This window comes from Leucoraja erinacea, chromosome 29, assembly GCF_028641065.1.
Source record: "Leucoraja erinacea ecotype New England chromosome 29, Leri_hhj_1, whole genome shotgun sequence".
NCBI lineage: Eukaryota > Metazoa > Chordata > Chondrichthyes > Rajiformes > Rajidae > Leucoraja > Leucoraja erinaceus.
Genome location: NC_073405.1, coordinates 6358579 through 6380581, shown reverse-complemented (window position 1 = coordinate 6380581; position 22003 = coordinate 6358579). Strand labels below are relative to the sequence as shown.

At 41.2% G+C, this 22003-nt stretch overlaps 1 protein-coding gene across 5 annotated transcripts; it reads left to right on the top strand.

Moving 5' to 3' along the window:
- The first annotated feature begins 844 nt into the window (after positions 1-844).
- Positions 845-20834, top strand: LOC129711069 (G-protein coupled receptor 54-like). Of its 5 annotated transcripts, XM_055658439.1 has the most exons (9): positions 845-1785; positions 2028-2268; positions 3240-3364; positions 9300-9435; positions 10319-10557; positions 12018-12077; positions 16552-16634; positions 20551-20599; positions 20744-20834. In XM_055658439.1, the coding sequence occupies exons 1-7, from the start codon at positions 1471-1473 to the stop codon at positions 16606-16608; spliced, it is 1173 nt and encodes a 390-aa protein (XP_055514414.1). In that variant the 5' UTR covers positions 845-1470; the 3' UTR covers positions 16609-16634; positions 20551-20599; positions 20744-20834. The 5 variants fall into 5 exon arrangements, with proteins under 5 accessions (XP_055514414.1, XP_055514413.1, XP_055514416.1 ...); XM_055658438.1 differs by lacking the exon at positions 20551-20599 and having other exon boundaries at positions 846-1785; XM_055658440.1 differs by lacking the exon at positions 16552-16634 and having other exon boundaries at positions 848-1785.
- The last annotated feature ends 1169 nt before the right edge of the window (positions 20835-22003 follow it).

The following is a 22003-nucleotide window of genomic DNA, read 5'->3' as shown; positions in this document are numbered from 1 at the left end:
CATCTTGTGCGTCGTTTTAACCATCTTATTGACTTGCCTCGCTATCTATAAGCATCTTTTGGCATTTGTTCCACCTACCGTTCAATATCGTCCCATTTTAATTTGGTTTAGTTTACAGCGTTGGAAATAGGCCCTTCGGCCCACCGAGTCCGATCGACCATCGATCACCCCTTACACCAGTTCTATTCCACACACTAAGAACAATTTACAGAGACCAATTAACCTACAAACCCGCGTGCCTTTGGGATGTGGGAGGAAACCGTAGCGCCTGGAGAAAACCCACGTGCTCACAGGGAGAACATACAAACTCCATACAGACAGCACCCGTAGCCAGGATCGAACGCAGGTCTCTGGCGCTCTAAAAGTTTCACGGGTACCTGCCGTTATGGCCACGAGTCGCTAAGTTGCGTCCACGAGTTCCGACGTTCCCGCTACGACAATTGTACGTGATTACCACGAGTTAAATTCTCCAGAGGAACCCGCTCCCCGTAGGGGCAGAAGCTGATGGTGTGCAAGGTACGTCTTGTTCTTGGGGTGGCGGATGAGGGGGGCGCAGCTCGGGCTGTGGGCGAACTGCCACTTGTCGCCGTAGCGGCCCATCGGGGAGCGGGTTCCTCTGGAGTTGGAGCGGGGCTGGGCTGGAGTTGCTGTTGACTGTGGGTCTCTAGGTTCTCCGTGCTTGCAGTGGGCCTGGGGGTCGGTGTCCCGTTGGTCCTGACGTCTCCGGCCAACCCCCTGGGCAGGAGCTGAGACTGGGAACTGTACCGACCTTGCCCCCTCCCTCTGCAACGGCAAATAACCCTACTCTCCTGCTCACCTTTCCCTCCCAACTCCAGTCCCGACCCGCTGGGAAACTGAAGGGAGCGACTGCCCCGGGGCGACTGGTGCCTCTCGGGGTACCTCTTGTGTCAACTCGCAACGTGAGACTCAGCTTTACACCAGCACTTTGTGTCTATCTTTCATTCATGTAATTTAAAGATGTAGTCAAGAGTTTGTCGATAAACCAGGGCACATGATAGATGTGGCCCGCCATCCGCTCACAGACATGCGTCCTGGCCCCTAAGCAGAACAAGGTTGTCGACCCCTGATCTAGCCAGTCTCGTCAGCGTACTGCGGAATGTTATTCCCCTGCCAGCAGTTGGATGAAGGGTTTCACATCCCTGAAGCAATCTACTCTTACGAAGAACAAACCTATACGTCGCCAAAAATCAATTCGTTTTGCCAGACCCAATATGAACAAAGCTGCAGAAGGTGTGATTTGGCCATTGAGACACTGGTCCGTGCCTCATGTCGTTGCCTGACCAACCCCGTATTCACGGGCACAGTAGCATTGTTGATGCATTGAATGTTAAGGAAACTAATGTTGAGGAAACTTAAATGTTAAGGATGCTTTCAAGAGAGAGTTAGATTTTAGCTCTTAAAAATAGCGGAGTCAGGGGATATAGTGAGAAGGCAGGAACGGGATATGCCATGAGGCTGATCATCCACATTCTAGCTCGCTCAAAGGGCCGAATGGCCTACTTCTGCACCTATTGTCAATTGTCTATTGAAACTAGATTCGGGTTTAAAGCCTATGCGGAGCCAATCTTTATTGACAGAAATGGGAGTTTGTGGAATCCAGACATTGTCTTCATTAAAGGCGGTGGAAGTGGAAGACAATGTCAATACTCTCAGCGGGGCAACTTACCTGAGAAACCAAACAAATATCGCCATCTAGAGGAGTCCATAATGGATAAGTGTAACATGGCCACTGCCAACTTCATGGCTTTCTCATCAGTGCTCGTGGTACGTTGTTTTCACAAGTCTCCTTCCTTTGCTCTGACTGGTTCTGATCGCAGGTTGCAAAGAACCGACTAGGTTCCATCGGTCATGGACGACAGATATCAATGGACTCAAAATCCCATCTTCACAAGAGGAGGATAGAATAGCCTGCGCGGAGCTCTCGGGTGACGTTCAATTTATACCCGCTTTTTCCTTTGTAAATGTGGTGATTTTAACAGCATCGCGTTTTTATTATTTTACGGCAGAACATGAACTTTTCTACGAAGCTCTCGATAAATGAATCCTTTCAATATATCGCCGGGTCTTGTCCGGGATACATCTGTAGTAACACGACAGCTGCCCCGACCCCTCCGGTGCTAATAGACGCCTGGTTGGTACCTCTCTGCTTCGGGATTCTGATGGTGTTTGGACTCGCTGGAAACTCGCTTGTGATCTATGTGGTAATGAAGCACAGACAAATGCGAACAGTCACCAATTTCTACATAGGTAACAAGATCCATGTGTAAATACAAGGTCCACGTGTTTGTTTACTGAATAATCTATCGGCTAGTAGATTTACGTTCACTGTGGGTAGGAACTGCAGAGGCTGGTTTGCACCGAAGACAGACACAAAATGCTGGAGTAACTCAGCGGGCCAGGCAGCATCTCTGGAGAGAAGGAATGGGTGACGTTAATATACATTCAGCATATGTGTAGGTTTAGCCATGAATGATTAAAGTATTAGTCACGCTAAACATAAATTGAATTGAAATTAACGTTAAATTAATTAAAAAGGAACAATTTCAAGGTATATTCGATCGAGTTCAGTGCCTGTAAAAACAATAGCAAATGTATACATACATTTTCCAAGTTAATATTTTGTATTAAATTGAACCAGTGGAAGTTGTGCAGAGCATGATGTTTCATAACTGGAAATCTGATAGACCGGGTCACTGCGCAAGACGGGTCCCATTGACAGGTTAACTAGAAGGAATATAATAATACTTTAGATGGATCTTACTGAGAAATACATTCTAATTTATTTACTTAATTATGTCAGCATTGCATTGTTTAAGCATCAGCATTGCATGTAACCTGAAAGTACACCGAGTGCTGGATTCACTCAACAGGTCGGGCATCATCTCTGCAGAACATGGATAGCCTGGATAGGTGATTCTTTTGGCCCGTTGAGTAACTACAGCGCTTTTGTCTTTTTGTAGATTAGCCAGCATCTGCAGGAAGGAACTGCAGATGATGGTTTGAACCGAAGCTAGACACAAAAAGCTGGAGTTTCTCAACGGGTCAGGCAGCTTATCCAGAGAAAAGAATCTGTGACGTTTCGGGTCGAGACCCTTCTTCAGACCGAGATTCTTTGTGCCTAACCTGCATCTGGAGTTCTTTGTTTCCAGTAAGCAACTTGACTTGTTTTCCTAACCTCTTCAAGATTTAAATTGTTTTGAGCTTTTTCTTTTTTCCAGCAAATTTGGCCGCAACTGATATTATCTTCCTGGTGTGCTGCGTGCCTTTTACTGCGGTCCTGTATCCTCTACCAAGCTGGATTTTCGGGGAGTTCATGTGTAAATTTGTCAGCTACATGCAACAAGTAAGCTTTCCTGTCATTATGCCATCCCGTTTTTTTTTCGATTGACCCAATAAGGGCATTTGATTCCCTTGTCCCCTGCTAATCATTAACCACCAGTCACAGATGCAGTGACAATAGTAAGATCTTTGTGCCGTCTCAGAACATATATTCTCATCTTAATCTATAAAACATTTATATAAATCTATAAACATCTAGTATAATGGATTTCCTATTGAGGGGGAAACCGAAAATAGCCACAAAAAGCTGGAGTAAAAAACAGTCGTAGAGCTTGCCCGAATTGTACACTGGAGAGAGAGTAATTAATTGGGGGCATTAAGTCTCCGTCGTTTTAGCAAAACTGAAACTGCACTTACGCCAGGCTGAAAGGTAGACAACAAGAAGAGAGAAACTCCTCGGCCAGAGCCAGCAAATTAGGCCCCTGCAATCAATCCGAAGAAGGGTTCAGACCACAAGCGTTGCTCAATATTATCCAGTGCAGATATTTGGCAGTTGCTTCTGATACGAGGCTCAATATTCACCTCGCCACCACACTCTCATTGTAATCTACTGCATTCACCATTTCAATGTAAGAAGATTATTTCAATAACACCTTCCCATGGTAGAAACGTTACCAATGCAAAGGGAAAGTGCAATAACTCCCTCACTGCGAAAAACTGGAATCATTTAACACCTTAGTCCAGCTTTTCTCAACCAGGTTCACCCGGAACACTAGGGTTCCCCGAGAGGTCGCTAGTGTTCCGAGAGAAATAGCGATAAATAGGCTAATCATATGTAAATGCATTTTTGAATCATTTTTGTGTTTAATTTCATATTCATAATTTTATTATACACGTACGGCATATTTAGCAACATCCATTTAACATATTTAGCGACGTCTATAAGGCGCCAGTGTGAAATGGCCTTTAGTGGTCAGTGGACAGGAGCTGTACGTGACGGATTTGTGTATCGTCAAAGGACTCATTCGAGTACAGACGCATGCACAGTCCTGTCTGTGCTTCCTGCCGTGCACGCACAGTCCCTCATTCACCCACGCTATTTAGTAATTTTTACCCATCATTGAGGGATGTTATATGAATTTATAAATGTTTATCAAAAGTTTATTTATGTATGTTTATGAAAAGTTTATGTGTGTTGTTTTCTCTCTCTCTCTCTCCTCGAAGGTTCTGTTTGACTTTATTTGCTTCAGTTTTGAACAAGCAGTTTGATTTCAGTTTTTTTTTTGCATTGTGAATAAACTTGAGAAAAACGTTTTTTTTGCTTAAACCAGTTATCAGAAAAATTATATTATGTTTGCCTTAAGTTTATGAAAGAGAAAGAAGGAGATTAATAAAGATATAATATTAATAAATATATAATAATTTTTATGTAGGGTTCCCTGAGATGAAAATTATTACAAGGGTAAAAAGGTTGAGAAACGCTGCTTTAGTCTATGAGGATACAGTGGGTAAAACAACTTTTCAAGTTAATAAAGGATAGGTAATAATATGATTTTGTCAGCACATCACTCATGTCCCAAGCACATACATTTTAATAGCATCTGAATATAGCAGAGGCTTACTTTTTCAGTTTTCGTAAGTCAGAAGTATGACTCTTTCATTGCACTTCATCTTGATTAGGAAGCTTTTCACAGTGGAATTAAAATCCTGGAACTCCCTATATTTTTTTGCCAGTGTTATAATTGGAATAACCTGGATATAGGTTTGGGTCGTTCTAAAACACAAGACAGATGGATGGTCTCCTAGGCTTTAACAGATCAAATATTCTCAACGTTAACTAAAAGAGGCAAGCAAATCTCCTGATTACCATGTTTGATCAGATTCCATGAGACCTAATGAAGTCTGGGATCAATGCTCAAGACTCCCATTGCCACAGCTTCCTGCTTGTATTCCTCTGGTGTACTGTTCTGCCAGTGGGGTAGAACATCCCCCAGTTATTTGCGAGGAGAATTTTGTAAAGCCAATTGGTCAGGAACTTAAACATCAGATTCTTTCAATTCAATTCAACAGGCCTTCTTATCCATAGCCCTGTCCAAATGTGTTTTAAATGTAATTGCTTCCCTTGGCAACTCATACCATTTATATATGTTCCAGGTGATTATGTAATGTTTTCTGAATTTCACACAGAGTTACAAAAAGGCTGAGAGTATATTCCCCCGCCCCCATTTGCAAACCCATTTTAGTTAACGGAAAGAAAGCCAATTCATTTGTAATAGTATCCTCAAGAAGACAGCTGGAGAGCACCATCTGCTGTGGGCTAATCAATGCAATAGCACTGTGTTTTCACTGATGAGTTTAGTGGCTAGAGCATGTTTAAAAAGAACATTTCAGTTGCGAAGGAATAGTCAACTCATCCATGCCGATCAAAGTGCGTTCCTTAGCTTGTCTCACTTGCCTATATTTTGCCCACATACCTCTAAACCCTTCTTATCCATAGCCCTGTCCTAATGTGTTTTAAATGTAATTACTTCCCTTGGCAACTCACTACCACGTTCAGTGTGCAATTCAGTAATCCTGCTCCTTAGGTCCCCTTTAAATCTTTCCTCTCTTACCTTAAACCTATGCCTGAAGAGTCTGTAGAAAGGCCTCGACCCCGGCGACCCTGCTGAAAATAAAACTGCATAAGGTCATGTTTGCTCCAGCGAAAATAATTCCAGCCTATCCATGTAATGTTCTTAGTTGATCACAGCTAATTGATAGTAGACTAGCTTTAATTTTCCTCAATATATGTGGGTTAGGTAAGTTCCTTCTTCTGATCATATTGCTATGATTCCTTATTTTAAAATGAAAATTGGACAAGCATAGGAATGGACCCACTTGCAAATCTTACCATGGTAGAATAACCTACCAATATTCACAGAAGAAATTCACTCTGACAAAGAAATATATAAGGGAGAATCCACCATTTGTGGAAAAACAAAAAAAGTTAAGAGATAGTATTAAACTTTATTTATAAGCAAATATTGTGTAAACACAGTTGGCAGATCACAAGATTGGATGGAAGATTTTAAAAAAAAGCAAGGAATTACGGAAAGATTCAAAAGGGCTAAAGAATTTTGAGATGAAGCTTATCAGAAATAAGAAAAATGTGTAAAACTTCCACAGGTATTCCTATAGATATTTTAAAAAGTAACAGAGCATTAGTCCAATGATTTAAGCAGGTACTTTGCATCAGTCTTCACCGTAGAGGATACAATAACATCCCAGGTGTAATTCATGAAATGTTGGGCAGAGAGGAATCCAGAAGAAAATAGCTTCATCATGTAAGTGGCACAAAATAAATTGTCAGAACTGTAAGATGACAGGTATTTGGATCCTGATGGACTTCATCCTAGGGTCTTAAAAGAATGGCCTGTGAATAGGTTTAATGTTTTATCTTCCCAAAGTATCCATTAGATTAAAAATAAATGTAATTAATTTAATCAAAAAGAGGAGATAGAAACATAAAGTTATAAGCCGGTTAGCTAAATATCTGACATTGGTAAAATGACGGAAGCTGTTATCAAAGATGTTCTAATATTTCAGATAATCGGTCAGAGTCAAAGCAGTTTTGTGAAAGGGAAGATAGACACAAAAAGCTGGAGTAACTCAGCGGGTCAGACGGCATCTCTGAAGAAAAGAAATAGATGAGGTTTGGGTCAAGACCCTTCTTTTAGGTCTAAAGGAATCAAGGGAATGGGGACAAAGCAGGAACGGGGTATTGATTTTAGATGTTAACCATGATCATATTGAATGGCGGTGCTGGCTCGAAGGGCTGAATGGCCTATTGCTGCACCTATTTTTCTATGTTTTTGGTCTGAAGAAAGGTCTCGACCCAAAATGTCACCTATTCCTTTTCTCCAAAAATGCTGTCTGACCCACTGAGTTACTCCAGCTAGTGGGCTAAAGAGGGCTAAAGAGGGATCTGGTTGTGCTGGTGCATGTATTACAAAGACTATTATATACTGATAAAACAATAATAATCTACTATTTGATTATTTGGAAATCCCGATGGTTCAGCACTGGCTCATTGGATGATGTTTGCCGTGCTTCCCTGTAAACTCGTTGGGGCCCCGTTTCCAGGACTCTCTTTAAACACACTGGTTTTATTTCCTGTACTCCTTTTGAGATCAAAGGCCCTGTTCCCCAGGCTCCTTTGAAACTCACCTGGTTCTGTTTCTCGCCTACCCTTTAAACTTACTGGGTTGACTGGAAAAAGTATTATGCCACTGTGTTACATCTAAAAAAATAGTAGATTTAAAAAACATTGGGATATTAATAGGCATAGTCATAGGCAGTGTATAAAGACATAACTACCAATAGTCTAGAAAATCTTCCAGTCTGGCACCAAAGTTCTGAACATGCAGCATTTAACAGCAGTGCGAAAAAAATTATGCTTCATTTATGTAGTGCATTGGAAAGAACATGTCTGGAGTACTGTGTACCATATTGATCTCCTTATTTATGGAAGGATTTGTTGGAAGCAGTTCAGAAATTGTTTATTGCACTAAGGGATAGGAAGTTTGACAGGCTATCTGCATCTGTGGGAGTTAAGAAAAGTGTGAGGGAATTTGATTGAAACATTCCTGAGAGATTCTGAGTGAATGCGGAGAGAATGTTCCCTCTTGTTGGAGAATTTAGAACGAGGGGTCACTGTTTATGAATAACAGAGATGGAGTGACATCCATTCCTTTGGAGAGTTGCAAGTCTTTGAGATTCTCTTGATGAAGGGGTGATTAAAGCAGAAACCAAATATTTTTAAGATAATGGGATATTTAGTAGGGTGGATGGGAATGTGGAGTCGAGGTTGAATTCAGATTGTCATAAATGTTCAGCAGATGGATTAGTAAATTAGTAAAAAGAGACAACAAAGTAATATTCAGTGGTTAAGTGAATAGGTGAGAAGTCGGCAAGTAGAATATAACGTGGGAAAATGCATGGTAGGAAAAATGAAAAAGTAAGTTATGATTTAAAGGAAATGATGTGGCAAAATATTGCAGTACAAAGGGATCTGGGGTACCTGGTGCATAAAACACCAAGGGTTGGATTGTGGGTTCACTAAGTAATTAGACAGATGAAATGTTGGCCTTTATTGAAAGTTTACTGAATATAAAGATGGGGAAAGTTTAATGAAACTTTACAGGGTGCTGGTGACACCACATGTTGATTACAACAGCAGTTTTCATCTCCATATTTAAATTAGGATATACTTGCATTGGAGACAACACTGAGAAGGTTCACAAGGCTCTTTCCTGGGACTGAATGGTTGATAAGTGAAGAGGTTGAGCAGGTTAGATCTATACTTTCTGGGGTGAGAGGTGATATTGTGGAAACATAAGATTCTGGGGGGATTTTACAAGGTAGAAACTGAAAGTGTTTCCCCTAGCACTGCAGATGGGTGATATCTAAAACTAGGGGTGGGTCATTGTTTTGGAATAAAGAGTTGGCCATTTAAGACAGAGACAAGAAGTGAATCGACGAGTACTGGGAGAGTAGGATAGAGGCGTTGAGGCCAAAAATGGATCGGTCATGGCCTTTATAAATGGTATAGGCACACAGGCCTTTTGGTCTTCACCTGCTCCAGAATATTATATTCCCATATTATTAAATAGTAACACAGGCTTTGGTAGTTGAGTGGCACACCCCTGCTCCTAATTTGTTTGTTTGTATATTAATATGTAGTACTAACTGTAATAAAGTCATTGTTTTTGTATAAAAACACTATCACTGACAAGTGATAAATGATAAGTTCTTAATGCCGATTACTGCTTTTGCTAACGTTGAAATGGAGGACAGGGATCTAGGTTTGGACAAATAGTTATCTTGTGAAGTTCAAACTGTTTGTAATTATTTATTCATTGCACGCGATCAACAAAACCTTGCATAATTCAGCACAATCCTGTTGGTGAAAATGCTTTCTGTTGGCCTAGCTTTCAGATATGTACTCTTTGTTCTTGCAGGTATCAGTACAGGCAACATGTATTACACTGACTGCAATGAGTGTGGACAGATGGTACGTGACAGTTTATCCACTCAGATCCTTGAGGCATAGAACCCCGCGAGTGGCTTTGGGCATCAGCCTTGCGATATGGATTGGTAAGCCAAGAACAAAATACTTAATGCTGAAAATGTTTGGATAGTACTTTTTTTCCCAGAAGTCACTGATTCAATTGTCAAATATTATGAAATATTTACTTTGTGGAAAGAACCATTTACTGATAATAAGAATTGATTCATATCAACAAGCACTTTGGGAAAAGTGAGTTTCTACCTCATCTTTTTTAATTCATTAGCTTCGTTAAAATATCAGTTATTATTTTCCGACTAACTTAAAAAAGGATGAATCAATCTTTCCCAAGCAAACAACAATCATATAGCTCAATATTATTCCTTCAAAGTACAGATCAATATAGATAAACCACATTAAACTGTAAAATAAGACGATGTATTGATTACATGCGTTTTCTCCCCAAATCCGTGGCTAACCTAGCGGAATCAAGAGATATGGGGAGAAGGCAGGCACGGGTTACTGATTGTGAATGATCAGCCATGATCACAATGAATGGTGGTGCAGAATCGAAGGACCAAATGGCCTCTTCCTGCACCTATTTTCGATGTTACCATGTTTAACCTTATCATTTTGCACTACCTAAATTAATCAATATCTCCAATTGAAGTCTCTTCCTTTCAGACACTCTAAAGTTCACTGCTTTGAACAAACCTTTAGTCAAACAGCTCCCTGTAGTTTCCCAGTCTGTGACCTGGCATTTACGTTCACTTTTGATGTGTGCAGCACTGAGATATTCTTCTGTTATATGTAAACGGCTATTTCATCATTGTCACTTAATAATATGATCATTTCTATGAGCTTAAAGTAATAATTAAGACTATTAAGACAAAATATCAAATGAAAACTTTGTGGAGTGAAGTATAAAGAATCCCTTTATTTATTATGCTAACCTTTTGCAAACTGTTGTAGGTTCTTTTATCGTGTCCATACCAGTGGCTATCTATCAGAAGATTCAAAATGGATACTGGTTTGGGCCCCAAGTTTACTGCAGTGAATCTTTTCCATCAGCTTCCCTTGAGAAGGCCTTCATTATACATAACTTCCTAGCTGTTTATCTTCTGCCACTCACCACAATCTGTGTGTCCTACACAGCTATGCTACATCAGATGGGACAACCAGCTGTGGAGCCTATTGATAATAACCTTCAGGTAGATTTTAATTCTGTGAACTGGTTTAATTTAAATATTTTGTGCTTTGAATACATTAGGAACAGCCTCCCATGAAATGTACTCATCAAGCCATTACACTTGATTCAATCTCTATTTCTGAATAATTTCCGAGGTGATCATTCAATTGAAATGGTACTAAATTCCAACACCAGGTTTCTGGTTTGGCTTTGACAATCCTTTGGCATTTCCTGCAAAAAGGATTTGCAGAAAGTATCAGAAACAAGAGAAATCAGGAAGAAAGAATGAAAACTAGATAATTGGCGTGTTGAGATAGAGAAGGAAGAAGTCAACATAATTTGTTTTATTAAACATTTACAGAAATAATTTATTTTACAGGTAATTCAAATTGAATATTTTTTGGGCTCAGTTAAGGATTGTCTAATCAATGATTTAAATTTTAATCGCATAAACTAAATGGGGGGGTCTGCAAGCAATAAAATACTGTATGTCTGATAGATTTAAAATATACTGGAGATATTATCTTGTTATAATTTAAAAAAACTGCAAATGGTGAAAATCTAAAACCAAAACAGAAAATGCTGGGAATACTCAGCAGGTCCAGGCAGCATCTGTGAGACGAGAAACAGTCGATATTTCAGATCAGCAACCCTTCGTCAAAACTGAGGATAAAAAAAGCTTGTAAAGCCGTAATGGGTTTTTGATAAGGTTAAAACCTGGCTGATTATAGGGATTACCACATTACTGGTAACAATTTCTTGGTTCATCAGTGAATGAGAGCAGTTAGAGGGTGAGATTCTAGGTTCTCCAGGTTCCTTTGTCCATGTTTTCACTCGCTAACTACAAGCATTCACTCATTTACCTGTTTACAGCTTATGCCCAAGATCACCCCAGTTTACTCTATCAGAGAGATCTCTCTCTTCCATCCTGCCTGCAGCTTCAAAAGCTTCTATTGTCTTCTTTTCAGTCTGACAAAGGATTTCTGATTTGAAACTGTGCCTCGGTTTTTCTTCCCGCAAATGCAACCTGATCTGCTGAGTATTTTCTGTTTTCATTTTATGCTTTTGTTCTGGTTCCACTTCTGCTGGAGAGCTGACATTGAAATCTCAAAGGGTCACTTGGAAGGATGGATGAAAGGTAACATTTCCATGTTAGCTATTGGCAAGACAAGTTTATACAGGACTGAACTTCCATAGGCAAGTGATCATCCCAACTCTACTTTCACGTTTGTTCTCTGTGATTACACAATGTTTGTGCAAAGTGAAATGAATTTTTACTATACTGCACTGGACTGTGATGAAGGGTATGCAAGAACAAATTAAATTTGGATTAAATTTTGAGTGAGTAGTTACACCAAGCTTTCTCTCTGAAAATTAGCATATACTATAATAAGATAGGTTCCACAAAATGAATGCCCTTGATGGAACAAATTGTTCTTTCTCAATCCATGCTTCTAATCACAAACTAAAACTGTTTTGCAGGTACAGCTTCTTGCTGAAAGATCAGAGGCTATGCGTACAAAGATCTCCAGGATGTTAGCAGTTATGGTCTTTCTCTTTGCCATCTGCTGGGGTCCCATCCAGTTTTATATCCTTTTACAGACTTTTCTTCCAAACTTTATCAGGAATTACTATACGTACAAAGTGAAAATCTGGGCCCATTGTATGTCTTACACAAATTCCTCCATCAATCCTATTGTGTATGCATTTATGGGTGCCAACTTCAGAAAATCATTCAAAAAAGCATTTCCATTTATCTATAAGCAGAGAGTTGGGAGCATAAATAGTGGAAATGCTGCTTGTAATACAGAGATGCATTTTGTCTAAACCAGAACATAAAATTGTAAATAGTAAGGCACCAATTACTTAGTTTTTCAAATCAATTTGCATGGTCAAATAATTGTTCCTGCACTCCCTAGAATAATAATATAATAATAACTTTATTTATAGAGCACTTTAAAAACAACCACTGTTGCAACAATGTGCTGTACATGACTAATCATGGACAAGAAATTATTACACAACAATAAAAACATTAAAAGAGATAGTAAAAACAATAAAATTAAAAACATTAAAAGCAGTAAAACAGGAGGAAAGTCTCAAGCAGGATCAAAAGCCAAGGAATATAAATGTGTTTTAATACTGGTTTTGAAGATGGACAGTGAGGGGGCCTGTCTGATGTGCAACAGCAGAGAGTTCCATAGCGCCTGAGCAGCAACAGAGAAGGCTCTATCCCCTCTGAGCTTCCGCTTAGACCTCAGTACCTCCAGGAGCAGCTGATCAGCTGACCTGAGGCACCGGGCAGGAGCGTATGGATGGAGCAGCTCAGAGAGGTAAGGCGGGGCGAGCCCATTTAGAGATTTAAAAACAAATAAAATAATTTAAAAATGAACTCGAAAGTACACCGGGAGCCAGTGGAGGGAGGCAGCAGCAGCAGCAATTAATTTCTGCTTACTTATGATTCATGGTAAAATAGATTTGAAACAAATAATCCCAGAGCATGGTTGGCTTGGTCACTTAGACTCAAAATGCACTATCCTACTTAATCCACACCAAACTTAAAGCTCAGAAAAGTCCTTCAGTTGATCTTGAATCTTTGTTCAGTTAGCTTTGTTGGTATTGGTATCTTCCCCTGCTTTTCAATGTTTCAATGAACCAACAATGGGCTATTGATTTATTAAATGACAACACTGAAATAGTGACGAAATACAATACATACATTTTACTATTTTAGCAGAAGGCAGAAGGGATAAAGAGGGAGCTATCAAATTTCAAGACATCAAAAAACAGAGACTGAGAAACTGGACAGACCATTACACAAATGAACAGCAGGAAATAAAAACACCCCCATCCCAACTATGTTATTTAAGAAAAATCATCCATTGCTTTCGGGCATGCTTGGAATTGAATTGAAAATAAGCCCTTGTTGAGATCTGGGCTCAGAATTAGTTTTAGATAAGAGAGGTGAAAGGTGCTGCATTCATCCAAAACAGAGCTTTGATTATTAGGATATAAGGGACTGCAAATGCTGAATCATGTAGCAAAAATAAACAGCTGGTACCAATTAAGCAGTATCTGCGGGTTGGGAAGGAATGTGTGACATTTCTGGCCAAGACTCTGCATTAGCTGGCTGTGGAGATAGCCAGAATAAAGAGAAGGGCCCAGGTGAGATAGGGGCCAGCAGGTGATGAATGCACCAAGGAGGGGTGAAGGATGACAGGAATTTGAAGCCAGGTGGGGGAGGGGAATGGGTGGAGTTAGGAGACAGTGGTAGGTGGGTGATAGGAAGAAGCAGACAGAAAAAAAAGCAGGTGGAGTTAGATGGGGGAAGGAGAGGATGTGAGTGGAGACAGTTGCTGGAGGGTGCTAATTCCTGATACAAGGACAACTGGTGCTGGAATCTGATAAGTAATGATGGTGATAATGGGAATCATTATGGGAAACTGAGGGCAGATGGAACCAAAGAGGAAAAGATGTAATAAGTGTAAGGTGGGTGGGAGGGATAGGAAAAAGCTCAAGCAGAAAAAAAAAAGCAGGGAAAAAAAGTTCAGTGTGTGTATATTAGATAGACATACTCATAGAGGGTGAGTAGTGCAAGACAGTTGGGTCTGTTGCGGTTGTGGGGGGGGGAGGGCATGCTAATTCCTGATTACCCTTGATAAGGAATTTGGACAACCCTGGTGCTGGAATCTTGATAAGTAATGAGTAGGTGAGTGATAAGGGAGAAGCATTATGGGGAAAGGAGATGAGATGCAGATGGGGGGAAATGGGGGAAAATGATGTAAAGGTGGTGTAATGTGAGGGAGGTGAGGTGGATGGCAGATGGACTCAAGGTACACTGGAAATAAAAAAAACGGAGATGGGGGAAAAATGGAGAGAGGTGGAATGAAAGTGTGTGTATATATACAGTTTTGAGGGAGAGACATACTCAGTAAATGAGGGATAGTGGCAGAATACATGAAAGTGAGGTCTGTGTATAATCCCCCAAACGTGCGGTTGTGGGGGGGGGGAGGGCATGTGTGCGTCACGCACACTAATAATATCCAGTGAGGACAGTGACAGATACGTGGGAGTCCCCCCCCCCCCCCCCCGCACACACGCTTATTACGTCCCTTGGGGTAAATATTATTAAGCGTTTTGCACACTATTTTACCCCATAACCACCCTATCTACTGACGCATAGCACCCAACTTGGGTCACGTGCGTGTGGGGGGGGGGGGGAGGGGGGTAGAAGTCAGCAGAGAAGAGGGCAGAGAGAGGGCAGAGGTGGTGGGCAGAGAGAGTAAGGGCCAGAAGAGGCAAAGAGGGGAGAGGGAGGGGGCGGGGAGGGGAGTGGGGAGGGAGGGGTCCAAGGGGAGGGGTGAGGGATGAGACGGAGGACATTGAGAGATAGGAGGAGTGCAGTCACATCTAGAGGAGCCAGGGGATGAAAGTGCGGGAAAGGGGGGGGGGGTGAGAGGGGGGGGTGGATGGGGAGAGAGGGAGAGGGCAGAGCCCCCAGGGGAGGGGCAGGGGAGAGGGGGAGAGAGGAGGGGGAGGGGAGAGGGGGGGGGAGGAGGGAGGGGGAGAGAGAGGGAGGGGAGAGAGAGAGAGGGTTGAGGAGTGTGAAGGGGGGGGGGGGTGAAGGGGGGGGGAGAGAGGGGAGTGGGGAGAGGAGGTGACCGAGCATTACGTGAGAGGGTGTCATTGGGGTGAGGGATCTAGCGTGGGGGGGGGTGGGGGGGGGGTTAGGTGAGGGCAGGAGAGGGGCAGAGACAGAAAGAGGGGGCAAGAGGGAGGGGAGAGGAGGAAAGAGGGGGAGGGGGGAGAGAGAGGGGGTGAGAGTGATGGGGTGAGAGAGTGCTGAGAGGGGGGGAGGAGCAGGGAGGGGGAGAGTGGAGGGAAAGGGGTAGGGGGTGGGGAGGAGGGGAGAGAAAGAGGGGGGGGAGACCGGGGGAGGGGGAGGGGAGAGAGAGGGGGGTGAGTGAGGGGGAGAGAGAGGGGGGTGCCGAGAGGGGGGTGAGGTGAGGGGGAGAGGGGAGAGTAGGGAAGGGGGTAGGGGGGTGTGGAGGGGAGGGGGGTTTAGGAGAGGGAGGGTGGGGGGGGAGAGTGCTTTTTTACTTCAACCCAAACAACCATTTGCAGGCAGTGCCTTTTTACGTCAAACCAACCATATTTTCATTTTCAAACCACATTAAGGGCACTCACAGTTGAGTAGACATGTGTTCAGTGTTATTCAGAGCTCAGAGAGGTGTGACCTCCATCTTGCAGAGACTGAGTGAGGTACACCACTTCCTGGTTTTATAGTCCCACCCCCTCCCTCCAGCAGGGGCAGCAAAGAGAATGGTGATTTTTTTTTAAACATTAATATGTCTCTGATTTTTCATCGATGGGAAAAATCCTCTGGTCCAGGAAGGCGGAGGGGGCTTCTGAGCGAGGTGGCCAAACATGACGGCCGTAGGTGGCGGCGTTCTCTCGGAAATCGCAGCAGTGGGCCAAAAGCGGTCAAGATCAGACTTTTAGTAATATAGATATACATATATATATATACACACACGCACACACAAAAAAACAAACAATTAATGTGCAATAACAATAATAGCCTATAGTAGTTCAGAGCTTATTTGAGGTTGTAGTATTTAATAGCCTGATGGATGTAGGGAAGAAGCTGTTCCTGAACCTGGACATTACAGTTTTCAGGATGGTCCTGTACCTTCTGCCAAATGGCAGGAGCGAAATGAGTGTATGGCCAGCGTGGTGTGGGTCTCTGATGATGCTGGCTGCCTTTTTGGAGGCAGCGACTCTGGTAAATCCCTTTGATGGTGGGAGGTCAGAGCGGTATTTGTCTCTGCAGTGTTCACAACTTTTTGCAGTCTTTTTCGCTCCTGGGCATTCATGCTGCCGAACCAGGCTGTGATGCAACCATTCAATATGCTCTCCACTGCACACCTGCAGAAGTTTAAGAGAATCCTCTCTGATATACCAAATCTCCGAAATCTTCTCAGGAAATAGAACTGATGTGCTTTCTTTATAATAGCATGAATGTGCTGGATCCAGGAAAGATTTTTGGAAATATGCACGCCCAGGAATTTGAAGTTTTTGACTCTCCCCACCAAACAGGTTTGTGGGTCCCCATACTTCCTCATCCAAAGTCCACAATCAGTTCATTGATTTTATTGATATTGAGAGCCAGGTTGTTGTGCTGGCAACATTTGGTCAATCAGTCGATCTCACTTCTATACTCTGAATCATCACCATCTGTAATTCGTCCAACAATGGTGTAGTTGGCGAACTTGAAGATGGAGTTCGCATTGTGTCCGGCTATACAATCATGAGTATAGAGTGAGTAGAGCAGGGGGCTGAGCTTGCAGCCTGGAGGTGCTCCGGTACTGATTGTTAATGAGGAAGAAGTGTTTCTGCCAATTCAACCAGACTGTGGTCTGTGGATGAGAAAGTCCAGGATCCAATTCCAGAGAGATGCGCAAAGACCCAGTTCCGTGAGCTTGGTAACCAGCTTTTTTTTTATATCAAAAATAATTTATTTAATTACGTGCATGATACAAAACAAAACAAAACCTAAACCGTGGTGACACCCACCTCCATATTACAAAATCACCAAACTAGTCAGACATTAAATTACAACCAACTATGTTACAAATGACACCTGGTAGAATAACTGGTAGGAGTGGAAAGGCGTCAGGGGGAACGAGAACATCCATTGACTCATTGTCCAAGGAGTCCCCTTCCACCCACTCACTGCAGATGGAGACACCATTCCCATCCCCAGACACACCCTTCGTGCTTGATACTCCCGCCCCACCCTGTGCGCCAATTGCCTCTGCCCCACCGCTGGTCTCTCCTGCATCTCAGTCCCAACCCTTGGGGTCATGGCAAAGGGGCCTTCTATGGTCATAGTCAGGTCTTCAAGGAGCTTACATGATTTGTTCATTCTCAGGCACTGCACCATGTCCACCATATTTGAGCAATCATGCATGCTACTGTTTTGCAGTTTGCAAACAAGCGCTTTCTCCAGAATCTCCACTTTGCTGGAGGAACAGCACCTCATGGTATGCTTAAGTAGCCTACAAACCAATCATGTCAACAATGAATTTTCCAATTGCGGGTAACCCATTCTCTGCATTCCTTTCCTACTTTTAACAGTGCACCCAGGAACCTCTCTCTGTTTGTTCACCTTTTCCATACTGCCACTGGTCATCTAGACTCATCACCCTCCATGCCGTTCCATCTACCTGTCATTGACATACCTATGTGGCTCGGTTTAGATTTAGCTCTTAGGGCTAACGGAATCAAGGATTATGGGGAGAAAGCAGGACCGGGATACTGTTTTTGGATGATCAACCATGATCATATTGAATGGCAGTGCTGGTTCGACGGGCCGAATCGTCTACTCCTGCACCTATTTTCTATGGTTTCTTCTCCTATGGTTCTTCTTTCCTATCAACTACCCCTCATGGTCCTCTCCGCCACCATCCCTCCTTATCTGGTTCCACCTATTACCCCACCTATTACTTCCCAAAACCATATCCTTCATGTACACGCTCAGTTTCCATGCATGTTATGAACTTGAATTGTTAACCATTCCTTAGACTCCATAAATTCTGCTTGACCTGCCGAATTCTTCCAGCATTTTCATTCGTTGCTCTAAATTCCAGTTTCTGCAGACTCTTGTCTCCCTACATGAAGCAAATGGATTTGACCATTTCCTATTTAATACTTAGTTATGATTATTCAAATTTTAGATTTTTTTAAATCTGTGTGTCCTTTGTGATTTGCTGATTGTTCTGTGATATTTTGTCATTGAAGTTTGTGTACTTGAAAGTTATTAATACAAATATATTGCATTAAATACTCCGCATTTAAATTTATCATTGCAAATTCTATGAAATACGAACATGTGCACCATTTAAAAAAAATTATAAGCAGTTGGTTGTGTAATCTGAAGACATATTCACATAGTCAGGGTGCAGCAAGCTTCAGGCAAATTGGTCGTATTCTAGTGGGTAAACAAGCTCATGTTACTGGACCTACTAAAGTTTCTGTCAATTAATTTGCTAATAGGATAAGGGAGCCAGCTTTAGCTCACAGCTTTCTGGGAAGCTTGTCCTGCAGGTTTGCTTTCAATAGGTATTTACTAAAAACAGGGGCCAAAGATCCTACAAGATACAAAAGACACAGAAATACTTTCTTAAAACAAGTTTCCATATACAACTATTAAAAATGTTAAGTTATTCTTCTTATTGGTGCAGTTATTTCCGAGAAACCAAAACATTCTAGAGAAATTATTTTAATGTGGATTAAACGTTGTACGTAAAATATGGCTGCCACTTTTACCTGTTATTTTTAAAACTTATTTTGCCATTCAAATAAATGACTATGAATTTATTGTACTGCAGGAAAAATGTAGCTACGACACCTTGAAACTCAGGAAATAATGGTGCGACACAAAATGTTGGAGTAACTAGCGGGTCAAGCAGCATCCATGGAGAACATGGATGGACGATGTTTCAGGACGGGAGTTTTCCTCAGACTGAATTCAGACTTTTCTGCTCTACAATCTGAAAAAGGGCCCCGACCCAAAATGTCGCCTACCCATTTTCTTCAAGGATGCTGCCTGACTTGCTGAATTACTTTGCATTTGTGTCTATCTCAAGACATTTTAGATGTACAATGAATTACCACTCAATGCAAACAAAAACTAGGATTGAAAGAGCATGGTTTTATACTCAAACGTGGGATATGTCAAATTCTCAACCTTCTGTCATTGCCTTGTTCAGCCATGTGCTCTCATTGCCAGTTTATCTGATCTGCATTACTAAACTATAATAGATAATAAGTCGAGAAAATGCTTAACATCTGAAAAACAAAGATCCTCCCTGCCCCTGCTGAACAATACCACTAATTGAAAATAAATGTTCATGATGACCCTAGGAATTCTTCTGACATCTCGAGAGTCACCCCTTAACGAAGGCATTCGTCAATGATAATATTCACAGTTACCTTCAATGTGCTGGTTTAGACATAAGCCATTTTTGGAAAAATGTGTTTGAAGATCATGATCTCAAACCAGGCAAAAGTTATCCCCTTTTTCTCCTTCTTACTTCATCTAGAGAGCAAGAGTATTTAATTGTCGTATATACCGTCAACTGAATAATGACATTATTACTTGCAGCAACATAACAGACCTGTAAAACAATACACATGAATAAAGTACCTCAAAGCACTGGAGATATATCACATGCTTCTTTTCAAAACCTTCCAAATTGATTAGCAGGACATGAGTAACGTCAGCACCATTTCCCAGGCCAACACCCCTAGCTTTGAGACTCTAATTACATTAATTTGAATCCAATGGAGGGATACAGCATTTATAAAGCACCTGTAATGTGTGAAACATCCCATGGCACTTTTGTGGAACATTGTTGAAAAGGATACAAGTAGATACTATATCAACTAAGCTAAACATTTTAAAATCAAAAACAGATTAGAAAGGGGAATTTTAAATGTAAAAAAAATGAGAGTGAGAGAGGCAGATATGGGGTGGGAACCATATAGCTTAAGACCTCGGGAGTTAAAGACACGTCAGCAATGGTAAAGGAAGTTAATCCCTGGAAGAAAAACAAATTACTACATCAACTGACCACTTTTAAAGTATTTATCACAAATTCCAGCCATAACTGCCATCAGGTCTGTTATCAGATAATGCATAATATCGTGATTACATCAATTAACTTTTTTAAAGTTTACAACAGGGAGAGTTTTTCAAGATACAGATCTAGTACTTGCAATGTAAAAAAAAAAAGAATAATTTTACTCACAATGGGCATTCTTTAATATATTGTTGAAATGTTTAATTAAAGAGAGAGTATGTTTCATGCTCGATATCTGCCAAACAAAGGGCCTTTTAACTTTTGATTCATTTTACTACTCAATATATATTTATAATATTGGATCTGAATGGATTTAGTTTGCAACTTTAAAATCTGTCGAACATAATTTTTGTTTCACAATCATACAGATTTAGTATATAGCTGGAAATACACTGGGGAGATGTTTGCTGAGCGAAGGTATGTATCCCCTGAAGAATCAGTTGCCTATTTGGATTAGATGCTCTATGAAAGAAATTGTGCATTTTGCAATGTTTGCCACAAAGCTAATTTAACATCATACTGACTAGACTTCCCATCATTGTCTCCACCTACACTTCACAGCACCTCGGAAAAGCAGCCAACAAAATCGAAGACGTCCCACCCCAAGTCGTTCCTTCTACTCTCTGATCGCATCCAACAGAAGCTACAAATGCTTGAAAGCATGTACCACCTGACTCAGGAACAGCTTCTTCCCCTCTGTTATCGGACTTCTGAATGATCCTTCCATAAGCTGGGATAAATTCTGAATCATCTCCACCCCATTGTGGACATTGGACTTTGTCAATGGAACTGATTTGATAAAATGCATTGCAATGCTGAGAACTCTATTCTGTATTCTGTATCTTCCCCTTTGCTCTATCTATTGTACTTGAGTTTGACTTGTGTTTATGCATGGTATATCTGATCTGGTTAGTTTGCATACACAACAAAGCTTTTCATTGTACATCACTACCAATGACAATAATAAAATTAAACCTAAACCAATAACTTTCTTGCATCAGTTTATATTTCTCTGTGAACCATGTAAACAAATTCACAAATATATTTGAGGCTCTGTAGTATTCAAACACCTTCTTTACTTTAATGACAGTGGCACCTACATTTTAAATATGTTGATTTGACCGAGTGATTATATGAAAGTGATTATATAAGTGCCAATTCCTTCATTCTTAAATATTAAAACAAATATGGTTGGTTAATTTGGAATACCACAAGATCATAGAAGGACAAGGCCATTCAGACTGACCATGGCAGTTATATCTCTGGCCTCAACCAATCCTCTGTACCAGACTCCCATGGATCTCAACACTCCAATCTTTCAAAGATTTTTCTACTTACATTTTAAATATTTTTTAAAAGCTACCTTCGTAACTCTCTAGGATAGTGAGAAATTCCAGAGATTCTCTAACCTCTGCAAGAAGAAATTTCTATGTACCTCTGTTTTAAAAGACAAGTTCTTTATCTTGGAAATGTGTAACTTCACTCAAAACTCTCCTGCTCCTGATGGATCTCAGTGCTTCCTTTTGTGACCATATTTGTTACAGTAAGATCTCCTCTTATTTTTCCAAATGCTAAAGAATACAGATGCAACCCATTATATTTTTAAGGCATTAGCCAGTTGATTCCCCTTTGGACTGTCTCAAACAATATCCTTTCTTAGGAAAATGAACCAAAATCATGCACAATACTGTATGTATGGTCTCACCAACACTGTATAAATATGACCGTGATATTTTTTTGGATACCTTTCCATTACATTCACGATAGTTTCTGTTCTTCAAGTTTGCAACGGATTAAGCAAAGCATTAATATATTATGCTA

Coding starts and splice junctions, on each gene's coding strand:
- LOC129711069 (XM_055658437.1), top strand. CDS start 1,471: ATGAGGCTGATCATCCACATTCTAGCTCGCTCAAAGGGCCGAATGGCC. Junction 1,786..2,027: donor CTTTCTCATCAGTGCTCGTG/GTACGTTGTTTT, acceptor ATTTTACGGCAG/AACATGAACTTTTCTACGAA. Junction 2,269..3,239: donor AGTCACCAATTTCTACATAG/GTAACAAGATCC, acceptor TCTTTTTTCCAG/CAAATTTGGCCGCAACTGAT.